This window comes from Malaya genurostris, chromosome 2 (assembly GCF_030247185.1).
Source record: "Malaya genurostris strain Urasoe2022 chromosome 2, Malgen_1.1, whole genome shotgun sequence".
NCBI lineage: Eukaryota > Metazoa > Arthropoda > Insecta > Diptera > Culicidae > Malaya > Malaya genurostris.
Window position 1 is genome coordinate 100587692 of NC_080571.1, and position 19728 is coordinate 100607419.

At 33.9% G+C, this 19728-nt stretch overlaps 1 protein-coding gene across 3 annotated transcripts in view; it reads right to left on the reverse strand.

Annotated features, from left to right (window-relative positions):
- The window catches only part of LOC131432716 (fructose-bisphosphate aldolase), a 76643-nt gene that overhangs the window by 14581 nt on the left and 42334 nt on the right, over positions 1 to 19728 (reverse strand). For 2 of the 3 annotated variants that reach the window (XM_058599180.1, XM_058599181.1), the window contains exon 6: positions 12636 to 13484. The exons of the other annotated variant lie outside the window; for it this stretch is intronic. In XM_058599180.1, coding sequence (XP_058455163.1) covers positions 13389 to 13484 — 96 coding nt within the window. In that variant the 3' untranslated portion in view covers positions 12636 to 13388. Of the gene's footprint in view, positions 1 to 12635; positions 13485 to 19728 lie in introns of those variants that run through there. 3 annotated transcript variants of the gene reach the window in all.

Sequence of the window (19728 nt, forward strand, 5' to 3'; positions counted from 1 at the left end):
GATGAAATATTCATTAAAATTTATAAAAAAACTCGTTTCGCCATCGCTTGTGAAAAATTACTCATGAAATTGAAAATTTTCACTAATCGCACTGTAATGCCGCAACCGGAAGTCGGATCTGGATCAACTTTTCAAGAGCTTTTTAAAGAATTTTAAGACCTTTTATTTGCTTCTTAGTTTGTGAAAATAGGTTAAGAAATTTACGAGAAATTGAGTGCGCTTTTTTCAAACATTTCCGCATATTTCCATGTAATTCCGGAGCCGAAAGTCGGATGCAAATGAAATTTAAAAAAATATATATATATGAGGTCATAAGGCCATTCATTTGATTCTAAATTTGTGAAAATCGGTTTAGCCATCTCTGAGAAACGTGTGTGACTATTTTTTTTCTTTTTTTTTTTGTGCATATCACCCTGTAATTCCGGAATCGGAAATCGGGTTGGGATAAAATTCAATAGCAGTCTGCGGGAATGAATCTGAGTTTGTGTAAATCCGTTCGGTAATCTCTGAAAAAATCGAGTGACATTATTTATCACATACACACATACATACACAGACATTTTGTGATCTCGACGAACTGAGTTGAATGGTATATGAAACTCGGCCTCGGTTGTATAGTCGGTTTTCACAGCGATTTCATAGCCTTTGTATACGAGAAAGACAAAAAAATATTCTTGAATTACTGTATTTTTTTGTAATTCTTAGATAAGTGAAGAATTACAGCTTTAAATATAACTAATTTCGAAAAAGAAATAAACTTTCCATATCTTTTCAAAGATATAGTATTTTCATCCTTCAATGCAAAATATATGGCGTAATGATGATGTTTTAAATAGGTAGGAAATGAAAACACTGATTACAATAATATAATCCTGATCTACATTAGCTAGATTAATGATTAGCACTATCTTCATGAGTTGATACTAACAACATTTTCATATTTAGTTCATGCGACTAAATGAAATCGGTGTGAATAAAATTTAAATTCTAAATGGCTGTTTGAAACATGAATGAATGCAAAGTATTTATAATGTAGTTAAATAACAGAACATACATAACATCAAACACCAGCGTTTTCTTACAATGCTTCATTTATTGTGAGAGTACAATGTTTCAAAATATATAGCGAGAGTACAACTTTCTGCCATTTTTCTGGTAAAACTCATAAACCACGTTGGAAAAATGCATTTTCTTTAGATTCGACGAATGAATCGATCCAGTTTTTGGTGGTTTCGTAGTTTTTGAAACTGCTCTGACAAACCCTGCGCCATGGATTGAAGCAAATGGCAATCGGGTGGAGTAATGTCTGGTTAGTTTGGTGGGTAGGGCAGAGCTTCTTATTGCAGCGTTGACAAATAAGCTTTTGAAACTTTCGAAGACTTGCATTGCCATGAAACAAAACAAAAACTTTGTCGTGATGTTCTTGATATTGCATGCGATTTTCTTGCAATGCTCTGTTCAAACGCATCAAGTGTCGTCTGTATATGTCACCTTTGATGGTGTAACATGTTTAGAGCAGCTCATAATAAATAGCGCCCAGTTGATCTCCATGCACTTTTTTGGTTGTCCGGGACGTTTCTTGTCTTCCATGTCACAATTTGCAAATTGCAAAACCGCGTAAAACATTTTCTGCGCACTTTTTTCGTAATTTTTCAGTTTTCCACCCATATTTTATTTTGTTCTTCTCTTATTAAAAACTTTGCGTTCATTCTTAAAATCGAGTCGAAAAACATTTTTCAAAAATCCACATTTTATGTGCAAAAATGTCTATTACTCTCCCATTTTTACGGATAGTACGATAATCTTCATCAGTTGAAAGTTACAACATATCAAAAAATTTAAATATTAAGATTATCCCCTTTTAAGAAAATTGGCACTAAATTGATATTTTCAAAATAAAATAAAAAGCTTTTTTCCAGCCAGCTTTAATCATTATTTGAAACAATGCTGAAAACACCAGATCAATCACTCGATTTCGATATTCTGGATTGGTGCACAGCTCTATCTGCAACTACTTTATACTTGTCGAACGAGAGATGTTTCTACGCTGGAAATCATATTTCCAGCGCATATATAAAAGACATGGAATAAATCTTACAATTCTACTATAGTTGGAAACTTTTCCAGGCCATGACGAAAAGAGGGATGTGTGGCAATTTGGCCGATGTAATTCAATCAAAACTAACGAAATACGTCTACTATGATCCGAAAGCAGAACTGAACCGAAATCAAATGTCAACCAAAAGATTTTCAATATCGTATTTCATTTTTCGTTTTCCTTTACTTTCAGAGTGAATTAAAACTTTAAATTGAATCAATGAAAAGCTTCAAAAACATCATTTCTTTTCTTCATTGTTATACATCTCACTTAAACCGAATCCCAGGCGTCACCGAAAACCATCCCCAACAAACCCAAGATACGATGATGTATTTTTTTCAGAAACAAACGGAAAAGAATTCTTTTTTCTTGGCTATTGTGAAAAGCACGGAACGCCACGGCTGCCATTTTCGTCTTCGTAATTGTATTATTTGTACCGAAAGTTTCTAGCAGATGCCAATATCCGACTAATCCGAATCCGACTACAAACACATACGGGCTACTAGGAAGGTCAGCCAGAAGCGACAAGGACATTTTCTTTGCAGCGCGTGCATCGAATCGATATCTATGTGCCGGTCCCGTGGAGACTACCGAACGAATGTTGAATTTCGGTTTGGTGAGCTTTTTTTTGTCCGTAACTCGTACGAGGAACTAAACGGGAATGTCGTGTGAGTTTTATGTGTCTGACTGGAGATTGGACCGGGAGATAACTGGTTTCGTGCGTTGGCATCATTGCTGGTAGATAACCTATATAGATATCTATATGTAGGATAAGATTGGTCACACAGTTCAAAAGCATCTATCAAGAGGTCAGAAAGTTGGAGTGGGGTTGGGGGTTGGTAGGTAGCACGGTTCGAAAGCATTTGTGTTAAAGGGAAGTTCTGTGAAAATGGGGTTGCACGCGCTGGCATTGTCAATGGGGATGACACGATTTGTGAAAGCTTTGCCTGACACCATCCGGAAGGTCGTATTTGTATCTGTGCATGCTTTATCGGATGAAGTAAATTTGGAGCGGTTGTATCATGATAAAACTACCAGCTCTACTTCTAGTGTAGCAATAGGATGTAGGTTGATAACCTATTTCAAAGACCAGATGAGTTCACATAAAACTAAAATCTTTCAAGTAATATTAAAGCTTTATATAACATCTTTGTGCGAATAATTCGCGTTCCAATGGAAAAACTTAACGGTAGCTGAAGATTCTTCGAAACACTAAAACGATGCTCTAATGTTCAATACAAACCGAACCGAAATTCAAAATATATCTACCACGCAAATCGGTATCATTCGCCTTCAGTAAAGTAAAAAAAAACCGTCAGAGCGACGAAAATGTAGAAGTGTCATCAGATAGCTAATGTCTTTCGGTGATCTACTTTCACATCTTCAAGCAAAATGTCAGTTCAGCTCTGACATCAATCAGCCAGCTGTCATTTTATGAACTGAAGAATGGAGACGCGAATCGGTTTGACAGACGTTCGCATTGCTTTGTATTTGCTACACTGTACAAAAAAACCAGCTGAAATCAGTTCAAGATTTTCACTTCCATACGTAACAAAACGATGCTTGTTCTCATTCGTGTGCGTGCGTTACATAAAATATAAGCAATGTAGAAATGGGAAACGAAACGGAACGCCACTTGTCAAAGGCTAAGGTTAGAAAGAACAGTTTCTGCTCACGTTATCGATGTAACGGCTGTAACGTGATCGATGTATGTTGACAGTATCGCTTCAAATCAATCCAATCGCAGACGGTTGAAATGACAGCATTATCCGGACCACAATTCGTCAATTCGTTTCTGTGAGTGGTTTTGGCATACAAGTTGCCCATCAATGTTGGATTTATTGGCTTTAATCGAGTGCTGTGGGGAATCTTTGCTCTATAGGCGCTACTGTGCAATAAACCACTACATGTGTTATTAAAACAAGAAGCATTATCTTGTGCATACCGTCTTAAGGTTACAGGGCTTTGGAGCAGTCCCCCATTAGATTATACTACTAGCCACACTCGCTTGTGGTCTCAAATGGTTACGTGGGATGAGTATTTACTAGCTCCTAGTAACCTAACTCTCACCTGCAGTTTTCCTTTCAAAACATTCAATGTGAGCTATCCTCTTCGTGAGGAATGGTTGTCTGGTTGTTTGGAACGACAACTTGATGAACACATAGTTTGTTATACGGACGGTTCTCTGTTGAATGGTCGTGGTGGTGCTGGTGTCTACTGTCTTGAAATGAGACTAGAGCAGTCTCATTCACTTGGTAGATACTGTACTGAGTTTCAAGAAGAAATCTACGCGATTCTGTGTGGAGTACAATCGGCACTTCAGCAGAGAATCTGTGGTAAACGAATTTATTTTTGTTCCGACAGTCAGGCAGCTTTAAAAGCACTCAGTTCGAATGATTCACGGTCGAATCTAGTGATCGCATGTTGAACTCAAATTGAGGACCTCAGCATTTCAAATGCTGTTTACTTCTTATGGGTACCCGGCCATTCTGGTATTACTGGAAATGAATGGGCTGATGAGTTGGCTAGAGCTGGTGCAACGAATGATTTCGTTGGTTCTGAACCAGCTTTACCACTTTCAACTAGTTGGATAAAGCACAAGATTCGTTCTTGGGTTGCATCCAAACATGCCAGCTATTGGCGCAGCTTGCAAACATGCGTTCAGACAAAAGCATTTCTACCAGATTTAAATCTGAAAATGTCAAAGTGTGTATTGCATTTTTCCAAGCATCATTGCAGTATTCTGGTCAGAGCTCTGACTGCACATTGCAAACTTAATTATCACATGGCTACTATTCAACGTGCTGAGTATTATTCGTGTGATTTGTGTGAATGCGATTATGGTACTTCATATCATCTGATATGTAACTGTCCCGCATTGACGCAACTACGTATCCGGGTTTTTGGTTCTCCATACATGGTTGAGTCTGTGTATGCGGAGCTAAAATTGAACGATATTCTCTCGTTTCTCACCCAATGTGGTAAGGAGCTATAGTCAGAAGGGTTCATCGTTCTTTCTGAAGTGAATCAATCCTTTCTGTATTCACCTTAAATAGGGTTTAGCAGATTGTTTGGATCCTTTAGGGGGTACCGAATTTATTTCTGCTCGTACGCGAATCGTTCTGCATTCTTCCGGGAGTGCAGAATGGTGTCGCTTTTGTAAGATCTCTAAATCCTCTCGGGGGTTGGAGGTTTTATTAACAGCAGACTGTTCGGGACCTCGTAGAGGTTCAGAATTTACTTCTGCTTCCACTAAATGTGATTCCCAGCAGATTGTTCAGCATCCCTTAGGGGTGCAGAATTTACTTTTGCTTTTATGTGTTTTTGTGTCGTCAATTTTCCCCATCCTCCTAGTCCAAACCTTACCATTTCCTTTCAATCATTCCCTCTTATATATCGGGAAAATGATGCTAAAAACAAATTGATGGCAAGGCACAAATCTCCAAATATCAAGGGGAATGTGCCACTTGAGCCAATTTTTTCTGATTCTTGATGATTCCTGCATATCAATGTTGGATTTATTGGCTTAAATAGAGTGCTGTTGGAAATCTTTTCAAATACATAGCTGTTATCGGGGATAAAATTCTCGCCCAGCTAGTTGTTTACTAGATATTTATTAAATATTCGTCAACTAAAGTGAACTCTGATTGGAGTAAATTTTGAATGAAATACGAAAGGATGGAAATTTTTTATTCAGAATTCCACGTTGAATCGCCAAACCCGCGACACCTAAGGAAGAGAATGATTCGCCACAACAAATCAAAACAGGAAGCATCGAACGGATTTAATGTTTCCAGTCCTGTCTGACCAAATTCCGGTTGATACAAAATCGTTAATAATCACCAGGCGAAGATTTCCATAGGAAATTGTTGATGCATCGTGACCAGACTTTCGTCGGAACTCTACTAAAATGCAACCTTTCTGGTAGACAATCCAGTCGTCTGGGAGCAAATCTGTCCGCCTTGAATCAGTTGGCTATACTACCTAACTATTCCATTCCATCAGCTATTGCTCACCTAAAGCCCCAGTCTTCTTTTAAAATAACTATCCACCTCTTAGCAAACTTGAAAATACAGAACAAGTTTCGCGTGTACTTTTGAGCAGAGTGAAAGTTCACACGAAACTTGGTCCTGTACTTTTAAGTTACCGAAAGAGCCACGTGTACTATAATTGAACTAAAACTAAACTTTAGAAAAATTTATCCTACTTCCAGAGAATGCAGGAACTTGAGCCATAAGTAATGTTGTGTAAAAGTGTATCAACAGAGATAGAATTTCGAGACAAATCAAAAATTCTTATTTGAATGATGTAAGATTTACTTATTGAGTAAAGTTAGCAATCAGTAAGAATGATCGAGTGATATCTGATTGACGTTGTTTCTCCATTTTTAACTAACTTGGGAAGGCTCAACTAGACTAAAACTCTACAGATTTATTTTAGGAGAAAGGCAGGCAAAGCGGGGTCAGGATCAAAGCGGAGTTTTCTTGAAATTTCTTCTGGTTTATGGTGCCAGTTATCGAAAAAAAAAATTGAATTTGGTTTTCAAACACTCTCGAGCTGTATCATGCATTTTTGTCAATTTTCTTGTAGAAGTATTATATTTATGACCCTAGTTATTTGCTTCGGTGTGTCGTTTTAATCGTTCAAAATTTTCAATCGCACGTGAAGTATTCCAAAAAAAAGTTTCGTTGTATTTCATAGTGCTCTTTTTTGCACTTCAATAACGTATTATGTATTTCGTTTCCGAGCATTATTGTGTTTGATACGAGTCGGAAAGAAAAACGGTTTCTCGGGGCAAAACGACATGTAATCTTACTTCGCTCGAAAGGGGGCAAACTCTGGTAAACCATTCTAATACAATTTCTATGAGCCAAAAAACAATTTAATTTACTTTATATTCATCGTAATCGTTTCTTTAATTATTTATTTTTCGACAGAATGTTGCGCAAAATTTAATTTTCTACTCGATATAATTGTTATGAAGTTTTTGTAAAAATGAAATTCAGTGATGTCTCGTGATAAAATTTACTGGTTGTGCATTGTTTGTCTGGTATGATATCAGATGTAACAGCAAAGATAAACTCAAGATGGAGTAGTCTGCGATTTCTTATGTATCATTTGAATAGGACCCCTCGATGAGCTCGGTTCACTGTCAGTTTCAGTCTGTTGAAGCAAAACAACAAGCGTCTGATCGCTAGATGCGTCGTAACTATGACAATGATTGTTTATGTTTGAAAAAATATCAAGTTACAATATGAACGATATTATGCAATTTTGCTTCATATCCTGTCATTCTTACGATAAGAAAGTAAAAACTACTTATAACCATTGCCTAGAATTAATTTAGTTTGTTATTTCATCATCCCATGAAGCATTAAAGTCAATTGGGGCATGAAATCATTATGTGCTGGATGTAAACATATGCTAGCTTCCTTTGTAACTAGTATTGTTTCCATGGCATTTTGTCGAAACTAGTCGACGCTTATTAACGGAGGGTAAAAAAAATTACATTATTACTGAACTAACTGCGGTTCACGATTACTGACCCAAAATTTTTCAATGAATCGTATGGAACATTGTAATCTTGAGTTTATTTTTGGTAACAGTTCGTTGTAAGTGAAAACTAAATATTAAGGTATGAATATTCGCTTGGATTTTTCAATACAAAGAAATAGCAATACACTAAGGTCTCTTTTTACACGGCTTTTTTTACACGGATTCCGGAATTAACACGGTTTTCGCAATAACCATGATTTCTGATGAGAGTTTAAAAAGCACTGTCATTTGTTTTTTTGAGAAAAATTTAAAAAAAGGGAACAGGTTGTTTGTAAGAAAACGATTATGAGAGTTAATTTAAAGTTTGAAAGTTAACTAAAATCATTCATTCAACAATTCACGGGAGTATTGACTGTCGTTCCATAAAATGATTAATCAGTCTTCAGATCTTGAATCCCTGTCGTAAATTACACGACAACGTCTCTTCCACTCAGTTGTGGTGTATGATGTCAGCATCGTCATTGATATCATCGAGAATTTCGTAGCGTTGAAGAAATAGTCGGATCTACGAATCTCTTCAACTCTTCATCATATCGAGAAGTAATACTGTACTATTATTTATACCCATTTGAATGATATAGCTCTAGTAGTATTATGAGTTACGCCGAGTTTCTTCAGCATGACACATAGTAATACCTTTTCTAATTTGATTCATATTCATCTCTATGAATTCTTTCCCTTTGATTCTGTCGCTGCGTGCATAGATCTTCCTCCAATACCCATGTCTCCCCACTCAGTTTAGTTGAGAATGACTGTTAAGATCGTTAGTGTTTACTACACATCGTTCCTTCGGAATCGAAAAAAACTTATTCTCAAGCTTTTTTGTAGTGAAAGTGTTTATGGATTCTAATTGTTCGTATTATCGTTCTTTTGAAAACTGAATGCATTATACAGAAGGCATGAGCCATTTAGAATAATTTGTTTATCGTGCAACACGTTTCCTAAGTATTCTAATTTGAATTTGTCATCCAATGTGTTTTATCAAGTATGACTGGACCCTCCTCGTAACCTCTGGCTGTTTTTCAGATTTCCGTTTTTTTGTGAAACAACAGTCACATTTTCACCGTTATGTGCACCTTGCATAAATTTGGGGGTTAAGAAATAAACTTTTTTCCCCCTTCAAATTATCAAAAGTTACATTTTATCCAAAACAAAACGAACAAATAATCAAATTTACGATTTTTTGGAATTATTACGTCATATTTTCCAAGCCGTTTTGTTGCACGATTCCGCAACTAATACGGTTTCTTTTACACGGATTTTTTTAACACGGTACGTAACCCCCGTGTAAAAACAGACCTTATTGTATACTTCTGAATGGGAATATGCGGTATAAAACTTATTTCGTATCATCGATACAATAGAATAATTCGGTCGTTTCGTCGTTGCAACTGAAACAGCAATTTGTTTTCAACTGCTATAAGCATAAGCCACTGAAGTCCCCTACATGGGGCAGGAAATTTTTTTATCGTTCTAAACAATTACTTAACGTGATAAATTTCTAAAGATAAAAATAGTTTGTAGTCGGGTTATTAGTTACTAAAGAAAAATTATGATACGCAATAAATATTTCATTTGAATAGTGACAATAATCATTAAGACCCCCTACCACCCCTCTCCCCAGGTATAGAAATTCTGTAGCCTGCTTGTGTTATTTCATATTTTATCTTGTTTCATCTTGTTATATTTCATCTTATTTTTATCCTCATAGGATTTATGTCCTCTTAACACAAAAAAACAGCAAAAGAAATTGGACTTCTAATGCAACTTAAACAGTGAGCGTAGAAAGTAATCACAATTGAAATACAATGGTATCGTCTGGAACAATGCATTTTTTGTAGATCAAAGAACAGCAGTATTAGCCATCATGTTTCAGTCACATTGCATGTCATCTTTCACAGTACTAGTGGGAATAGCAGAACGAAACCCTTTCTTGGAAGATTAAACCAATCAACTCGTGTATCGCCGAATCACGAAAAGAAATAAAATTAGTTTGATTATTTTTCCGTTGCAAATACGTCGATTTGATTCTAGATAGTTCAAATCATCAACGGATCAGAAAAAAACTGTTCGACACTAACAAAGAGGAGATCAAACGATATCAGAATATTTTCTTCCATTGTAGCATTTTTAGACGTATATCACACCACCAAACAGACATGTCAGATAAAAAAACTTCAGACACGATTGTAAAAGTCTGCAGATCTAATAAAATGTCTGCGGGCTTTCATCTATTTATATATACCAGAGCTTAAAATTGTCACGCATTCTCAATGAAAGGAACCATTCCAACAACCCCATCTTTAATATTTTTCTGTCTCATTCGTAAATGAGCGACACCAGAACAAACGAAGAGAGACGAAACATTTTCGTTTCACATTGAAAAAATGAGAGAGCATAATTGCCAACGTCACTTTTTGCTCTATGACAAGACGAAACCAAACTTACGTCTGCAGGGACCATCAGCAGAATTTCAATTCACATTCGTTCATCGATGTATTGAAAATCTGTGACGCTTGGCTATAAAGAAAGACAAAAATATGACAAATCGAATAATTACATCCAAGAACCTCTTTGGAAACCAAAATTACTACAGAATCGAACACCAACAGGTAAAAATCATTGTGAAACCTTTTTCTATCATTTTCGATTCTCAAAGCTTCGGTTGAATATCGACACTGCACACTACAAGATTTTCATTGAAAACCGCAAATGTCTGAAAGTGCAAATGAAAGAAAGAACACAATTTTTAAACTACTGTTCCGCTTATGTCATTGACTGGACATGGATTTCGTTCTCATAGTTTCCAAGCGAAACTGAGTTACATTAATATCTCGTCATTTTCGTATATTTTGATTCCACAAAAATGACTTTTATTAGCTCTGATTGATATATACAAAGATGAACGTAGGTATGTATGTTTGTATGTTTGTATGTTTGTATGTTTGTATGTTTGTATGTTTGTATGTTTGTATGTTTGTATGTTTGTATGTTTGTATGTTTGTATGTTTGTATGTTTGTATGTTTGTATGTTTGTATGTTTGTATGTTTGTATGTTTGTATGTTTGTATGTTTGTATGTTTGTATGTTTGTATGTTTGTATGTTTGTATGTTTGTATGTTTGTATGTTTGTATGTTTGTATGTTTGTATGTTTGTATGTTTGTATGTTTGTATGTTTGTATGTTTGTATGTTTGTATGTTTGTATGTTTGTATGTTTGTATGTTTGTATGTTTGTATGTTTGTATGTTTGTATGTTTGTATGTTTGTATGTTTGTATGTTTGTATGTTTGTATGTTTGTATGTTTGTATGTTTGTATGTTTGTATGTTTGTATGTTTGTATGTTTGTATGTTTGTATGTTTGTATGTTTGTATGTTTGTATGTTTGTATGTTTGTATGTTTGTATGTTTGTATGTTTGTATGTTTGTATGTTTGTATGTTTGTATGTTTGTATGTTTGTATGTTTGTATGTTTGTATGTTTGTATGTTTGTATGTTTGTATGTTTGTATGTTTGTATGTTTGTATGTTTGTATGTTTGTATGTTTGTATGTTTGTATGTTTGTATGTTTGTATGTTTGTATGTTTGTATGTTTGTATGTTTGTATGTTTGTATGTTTGTATGTTTGTATGTTTGTATGTTTGTATGTTTGTATGTTTGTATGTTTGTATGTTTGTATGTTTGTATGTTTGTATGTTTGTATGTTTGTATGTTTGTATGTTTGTATGTTTGTATGTTTGTATGTTTGTATGTTTGTATGTTTGTATGTTTGTATGTTTGTATGTTTGTATGTTTGTATGTTTGTATGTTTGTATGTTTGTATGTTTGCTTGTAGTACAAAATTTATTCGAGTACCATAAATCCTTTTTCTAAAAATCAGATATAGTCTTTAAAGTATTTGTGGAGGTGGGTGTAGTGAAAGCCTTTAAAAGGAAGGTTTAAGGTCTGCGGCCAGTGTGTTTCAGGAAGTTTGAGAAGGCTATTTTCACGTTTCAAATGTAATATTCTCAGAAACGGTGACGAATATCAAAAAAACCTAACTAACAATGTCTTGAAAATTAATTTAGATTGTCCTATGAAAATTTCAGAATGATTCATTAACTTCAGCGGTTGGGAAGGTCTTTTTTCTGAAGGAACAATTGTAGATCTGAAAACGACATTATTCGACTTGTTTAATAAATATCTCGACTGCAAGAGATTGTATCAAAATTCTACCCTGACAATGTCTAAATAGATCATTCAGAGTGTAACAAATGCCTCAAACATGAGAAGTGTAAGATAAAATTGGTTGAATTGTACAAAAAATGGTACTTCACGACGAGTACAGCATATTTCTAGCAACTAAATGATGATCACAAAAATATTAACAAGAAGAAGAAGGAATAAGTATTCTTAACAGAGGGAAGTGTCATTGAAATGAAATGACAAAGAAATCATATAATCAATGTAAGTTATTAAAAAGTCTGTGAAGTAAATTTTGACGAAAAAATTAAAATGAAGTACATCGTCTCTCAGGATAATTTTAAAGATTATTCCATTCTTCAACATATTAGGTATGAATATGTACATAATTTTAATTACTACCAAATATATGAGCCAAATTATATTAAAGGAGGGGGGGGGGGGGAATTATATTAGAGCGGCCAAAATACCTCCCCATACGTTATCCCATTCGTACAATGCACAAAAAATGTCACAGAATACACCTTAGTCCGAAGTTTTGCCCAGTTTTTCAACGGTACAATATGTCACTAGATTTGATTTTTGTCAATAGCTTTAAAGTGCATACCTTCAAGCCATGGATTTGTTTCTAATTCGAATTATATTTTAAAATTCTTACCTGTGACGTAATATGGAACCTTTGTAAAACTTTTTAGAAATATTACCAATGTTTCTCAAACCAGTAGCTATACTATTATTAGATGGAGAAAATATATAAACAAAAGGATCATAGCACTTAGAGCAAAAGAAAAACACCATGCAGTCAGCCAATTATAATGTATTTTTTTTACGAAGCCAATAATTTTTATTAAAACAAGCTCACTCGAATTAACAGTCTAGCAAAATTTAAAAGAAAAAGATAACATTTGAATTTTGAACAACTCTACCACAAATTTAAAACACATTTACACCAGAAACCTGAAGCAATAGTTCCCTTAGAAAGTGGATGCGACAACACAAGTATCCGCGTTTGGTTCTGAGCCAACCGTTTGTGGTGCCAAGTGCAGTTTTGCTGTACCGATGCCAAATTCGTTTCCCAGACGACGCGCCACTTTTAGCCGGGATTGCTTCAGCCTCCTTAGACAAAAACGATTTGAAGGTTAACTTTCTATCACTACAAACTAAACACCGTAATTTTCTGTGCCAATGTCTAGGTCTGATTCAAAAATAAAAATAAAAGTCCGGTAGTAGACCACGTTGTTATTTTTCTGCCGGCTGGTCACCGGGTCCAGGTTGTAATTCCGGAACGGTCAGTGCACGTGTTGTGTTTAGAACGAAGGTAAATAAACATATATGTGGGTGTGTAGGTCTGCCATGTGTGTTTGTTAGTGGAAGTGAAAGCGCATTTAGAATGCTCGATCCACAAGTCTTTTGTTGTTGCCAACGCTGTCACCGCCATTTGTGGATAATGTTTACTTTTCATACAGACAGTGTCGTTTTAAGTATTAACTAGTTTGACAGTTGTTCAGTTGCTGCTACCGGTGTTCCTGCTGTTGCTGCTGTGCTGCATCTTTTAATAGGCATGTGCTTTCACAAACAGACTGGCGTTGGCAGCGTAGGAAGGAATCGATCCGGCGACGTATTTTGCTTGACATGCCAATCCGTTTGCCTGAATTTTTAAAGATTGTGGTTGTGGTGGTTGTGGTTGTTGTTTTTGTTGTGATTAGAATCAATTGTTAGCACTGAATTTATTTACAGGGTGAAGGATGAAATGGTGAGGACAGTTATGCATTACACGAGGGATAGATTTGTTGAGGTATAAATGGCTGTCAGTGGAACTGTCTGTCATGTTTGTCATCATTACACTCGAGCAAAACAGTTGTCTTCTCCAATTCTCTCAAATTGAGAGGAAAAGCCTTAGTATTACATTCCCGTAGTGGAGTTTGACCTTTTGTATCAACAGACTTTGCAGCCGATTCAGAGTGTACAGAACCAGTGCATGGCTGGTGCTACGATTTTACTGACACTACGAATCCTTCCAGGTCGGGGCTCGAACATACGACAACTGGTTTGTTAGACAAGTGTCCTATGCATTGAACCGCCAACCCGGGACGAGAGGTACAATCCTCAAAAAGTCTGTATTGATTTTTGGCTTCGTTGACGGCGTTGATATCATGACACACTACTTTGAGATGATGATGGAAACATACATCGGACTGAAAGCCGAGGTGAGTAATGCGTCTGAGAAACCTACACGAAAGGACGAGACTCTAGGGAAGAAAAGTGGCGCCTCCCTCCACGAAAATTCATAGATAGCGAAATCATCGATGCGGTTGACGAAATCATGTATTTTGACCGCCGGAATGATACTTGCAGAGTAATATTGAATCGTATTTGAACAGGACACGTTGGACTCAAATACTCTCAAAGTTTTAATGATTAAATAAGAATTGGAACATTTACAAATCGATCATAAGACCATATGTTCTCTTTGGCCAGAAGACTTTTGATGTAATTTTACATCGATTTTTTCAACTGTGATTTTTTATCATCGGTTAAAATTAGTGATTTTTTAAAAACGGTAATTCGAATTTCGCGGAAGACAGAACTCTCTCGGATTATAATGAAAATGAACTCTCTCGGATTTCGGGAAGACATAAGAAGACATAACACAACGGATTATAATGAAACTTTCTGTACATGGAAACTGTCTCACAAACGACCGCATTTCTGAAAAGGACCAAAGGCTATAGTTGAATAATGACAAATCTCACACATATCTTAATGAAAATATTGACAAAATTCTTAATCGACTTCAAATTTTTTTCGATGTAGGACATTGAAAAAAAATTTATGTTAAAAATATAAAATTGACTTACAGAAAATAAAAACATTTGATTTGGATAAAATTTTAAGAATAAGAAGTTTTTCCGCAAATGGTCTGTCTCGTTCAAATTTGAATTTATTATCCCGTGTATTTTTATCTAAAACTAAACTCAACTGAAAGTCTATATCAATCAAGATTCTAACAAAATTTAATCTGTTATAAAGGTACACTAAATACCTTATTGCCCGATATTAAAAAATCTGTATTCCTCTTTATTTAGGATATTCACGATATCTACGATATTATTGTTTTTCGCGATATTTCCGATATTTACGATATTTACGATATTGACGATATTAACGATATTTACGATATTTACGATATTTACGATATTTACTATATTTACTATATTTACGATATTTACGATATTTACGATATTTACAATATTTACAATATTTACGATATTTACGATATTTACGATATTTACGATATTTACGATATTTACGATATTTACGATATTTACGATATTTACGATATTTACGATATTAACAATATTAACGATATTTACGATATTTACGATATTTACGATATTTACGATATTTACGATATTTACGATATTTACGATATTTACGATATTTACGATATTTACGATATTTACGATATTTACGATATTTACGATATTTACGATATTTACGATATTTACGATATTTACGATATTTACGATATTTACGATATTTACGATATTCACGATATTTACGATATTTACGATATTTACGATATTTACGATATTTACGATATTTACGATATTTACGATATTTACGATATTTACGATATTTACGATATTTACGATATTTACGATATTTACGATATTTACGATATTTACGGTATTTACGATATTTACGATATTTACGATATTTACGATATTTACGATATTTACGATATTTACGATATTTACGATATTTACGATATTTACGATATTTACGATATTTACGATATTTACGATATTTACGATATTTACGATATTTACGATATTTACGATATTTACGATATTTACGATATTTACGATATTTACGATATTTACGATATTTACGATATTTACGATATTTACGATATTTACGATATTTACGATATTTACGATATTTACGATATTTACGATATTTACGATATTTACGATATTTACGATATTTACGATATTTACGATATTTACGATATTTACGATATTTACGATATTTACGATATTTACGATATTTACGATATTTACGATATTTACGATATTTACGATATTTACGATATTTACGATATTAACGATATTTACGATATTTACGATATTTACGATATTTACGATATTTACGATATTTACGATATTTACGATATTTACGATATTTACGATATTTACGATATTTACGATATTTACGATATTTACGATATTTACGATATTTACGATATTTACGATATTTACGATATTTACGATATTCACGATATTTACGATATTTGCGATATTCACGATATTTACGATATTTACGATATTTACGATATTTACGATATTAACAATATTAACGATATTTACGATATTTACGATATTTACGATATTTACGATATTTACGATATTTACGATATTTACGATATTTACGATATTTACGATATTTACGATATTTACGATATTTACGATATTTACGATATTTACGATATTTACGATATTTACGATATTTACGATATTTACGATATTTACGATATTTACGATATTTACGATATTTACGATATTTACGATATTTACGATATTTACGATATTTACGATATTTACGATATTTACGATATTTACGATATTTACGATATTTACGATATTTACGATATTTACGATATTTACGATATTTACGATATTTACGATATTTACGATATTTACGATATTTACGATATTTACGGTATTTACGATATTTACGATATTTACGATATTTACGATATTTACGATATTTACGATATTTACGATATTTACGATATTTACGATATTTACGATATTTACGATATTTACGATATTTACGATATTTACGATATTTACGATATTTACGATATTTACGATATTTACGATATTTACGATATTTACGATATTTACGATATTTACGATATTTACGATATTTACGATATTTACGATATTTACGATATTTACGATATTTACGATATTTACGATATTTACGATATTTACGATATTTACGATATTTACGATATTTACGATATTTACGATATTTACGATATTTACGATATTTACGATATTTACGATATTTACGATATTTACGATATTTACGATATTTACGATATTTACGATATTTACGATATTTACGATATTTACGATATTTACGATATTTACGATATTTACGATATTTACGATATTTACGATATTTACGATATTTACGATATTTACGATATTTACGATATTTACGATATTTACGATATTTACGATATTTACGATATTTACGATATTTACGATATTTACGATATTTACGATATTTACGATATTTACGATATTTACGATATTTACGATATTTACGATATTTACGATATTTACGATATTTACGATATTTACGATATTTACGATATTTACGATATTTACGATATTTACGATATTTACGATATTTACGATATTCACGATATTTACGATATTTACGATATTTGCGATATTCACGAAAGTTTATTTTCCATGGAATTTTCGATGATAAGGACTTTTAGTTTATTTCAATTTTCAAAAAAAAACACTAAATAAAAAATTCTGTTCGGACAAGAAATAGGATGTAGACCAGAGGTTCCCAAACTTTTTTGAGTCATGGACCCCTTAGGCCTCAGACCCCCATCAACAAATTCCTTTCAAAATTCAATTTCTTACTTCTTAGTATTGATGTAAAACACTTACCAATTTCTGCGGATGGTCAAATAAACACAACTTTTTAGCGTAAATATTTCAAACAACAACTTATATCAAATAATAGGGGTTCGATTTCTAGACCTCGTCGACCCCCCATACTCAGTTTTCGTTTACGTCGACCCCCGCAAAAAGAATCTATATACACTCCAAAAAAATTTGAATTTTACAAGTGACTTAATCCGTCATACGATGTAATTCATAAAGACTTAATTTGTCAAATGACGGAAAATTTTATTCGGAATGACTTAATGTTAGATGAGCTTGAATTTTACTGGTTTCGACTGTAACTTGCGTTCTGCTAGCAGGTGTGACTGTATGAATTTAAATGCACCTTTCACCAGCCAAGCAGATGCATGCTTCTGTGGCTCAGTCGATTAGCAGACGTACTTGCGATCCGATGATTCTAGGTTCGAGTCGCGGTTGTGTTGCTATCAATATTCTTTTTTTATTTCAATGAATTCGATGTTATGGAGTTTTAGACACAATATTAAATGTTCTTTCACGTAAATTTTCGTGAACTGCGACGCTCCATCTATGTGCATCTAACAAGATGTAAAATCACAGCTTTTTTTTAGGGGTCTATATCTACCACTTTGGGAACCCCTGATTTAGATCATGTTCGATGTACGTTCTATCATGCCTAACCGTGTTTTAGAGCCGTGTCTAACACATGGTTCAGAGTGGCGAAATGGTAGCGCGTATGCACAGAATGCATAAGAACGTAGGTTCGAGTCCTGCCTCTGAGCGTATATTTTTCCAAAAAATTATCTTTTCTGTTAAGTTTTTCATTCATTTGGCTTCTCCAATATACGTTTTCACTCAGTCATTGCGAAAACCAAGAAATCGTATTTGTTATGAAGAATATTTTTTCCTTCGAAGTGTCCATCATGAAATGTATGAACGGTCGGTAGGGAACCTATCTTAGGATAAAATTTTATCAAAATCTAAAATGTTTTTTTTGTAAATCGATAAGGATTGTTCTCAGTAATTTAATTTAAAAATTTTACTTATTTGGGAAAATCTCTCATACAATAATTTTTTGTAGGATGTGTCATTTTGCGACGATAACTATTTGAAATTAAAACTGGTTGAAAAGTTTGATCCTTTTCAAAAGACAATCTGGATTAATTCTGGAAGGATGCAACGTGGCTTTTTGTGACAAAGTCCAGAAAGATTCATTCAAATCTGAGGGAGTGTTGACAACTGCGACTACGATTTTGCGTGATATTCGTCATATCATGCCCATGTAATGAATACTTGAAATCATGTGTACAAGGAGAACTCATCATTACTACACCTTCCACGTTCATTAAAATGACATTATATTTCAGTAATGACACTTTTAATGATCGTGTAAGGTCCGGTGATGAAGTTTTTTCTCTCATTTTTTTCATTCTTGCTAAGATTAAAATGAGATTAAAGAAATGCGCCTGTAGAAATTTTTTTTCACTACATGCCTACTACTCTCAACGGGTGAGGACGTTGTATCGTGTTAGTGAGGGAAAAATTTGATCCGATCTTTGGCGACTCGACCTTGCCAACCAGCGAGATTTTCGCTTGTAGTCCAGTGAAAAGAAAGTCCATTGGACTTTAAACGAATATTAACTAGCTAAATATAACCTAAGTTGCTGTGCCATCAATCGGTTACAGCTCAAGTGAGGTGACGTCGACCAGAAGAAAAAAGTAAAATATATTTTTCCGTCCAGTTTTGAATAAAATGAAGCAGAATAGAAGATAGTAACGGCACGAATTTGATCTCTGGTGATGCAGATTTTATCTTCAATAATAATTTTTTTTACTATAAATTAATACACATCCAGGAATGAAAGAAAAAAAATCGAACGCTTAGATTACTACACAGAACCGTTAGTTGAATCTTAATCAATAATTTTGTCCTCTTTACAGTGACTTTTGAGTGACATTTTTGTGTTCCAAAACTCCAACACGCTCTAATGTCAGTGAATAATCAAAAGCAGCAGTTCCAATTAACTCTTCCAGGGGTGATGTAATTCCGTCATCGCTAGCTCAGTTATTTTACGCGTTGATTTATGGTATCACTTCCCACGAGGAGTAGCTCCTCATACCGAACCGAACGACGTACAGAACTTCGCGTGTCACCTCACATAAACAAAACCCGGGGGCAGCCACGTCCATATGCTTGCTGTAAATGTAGTT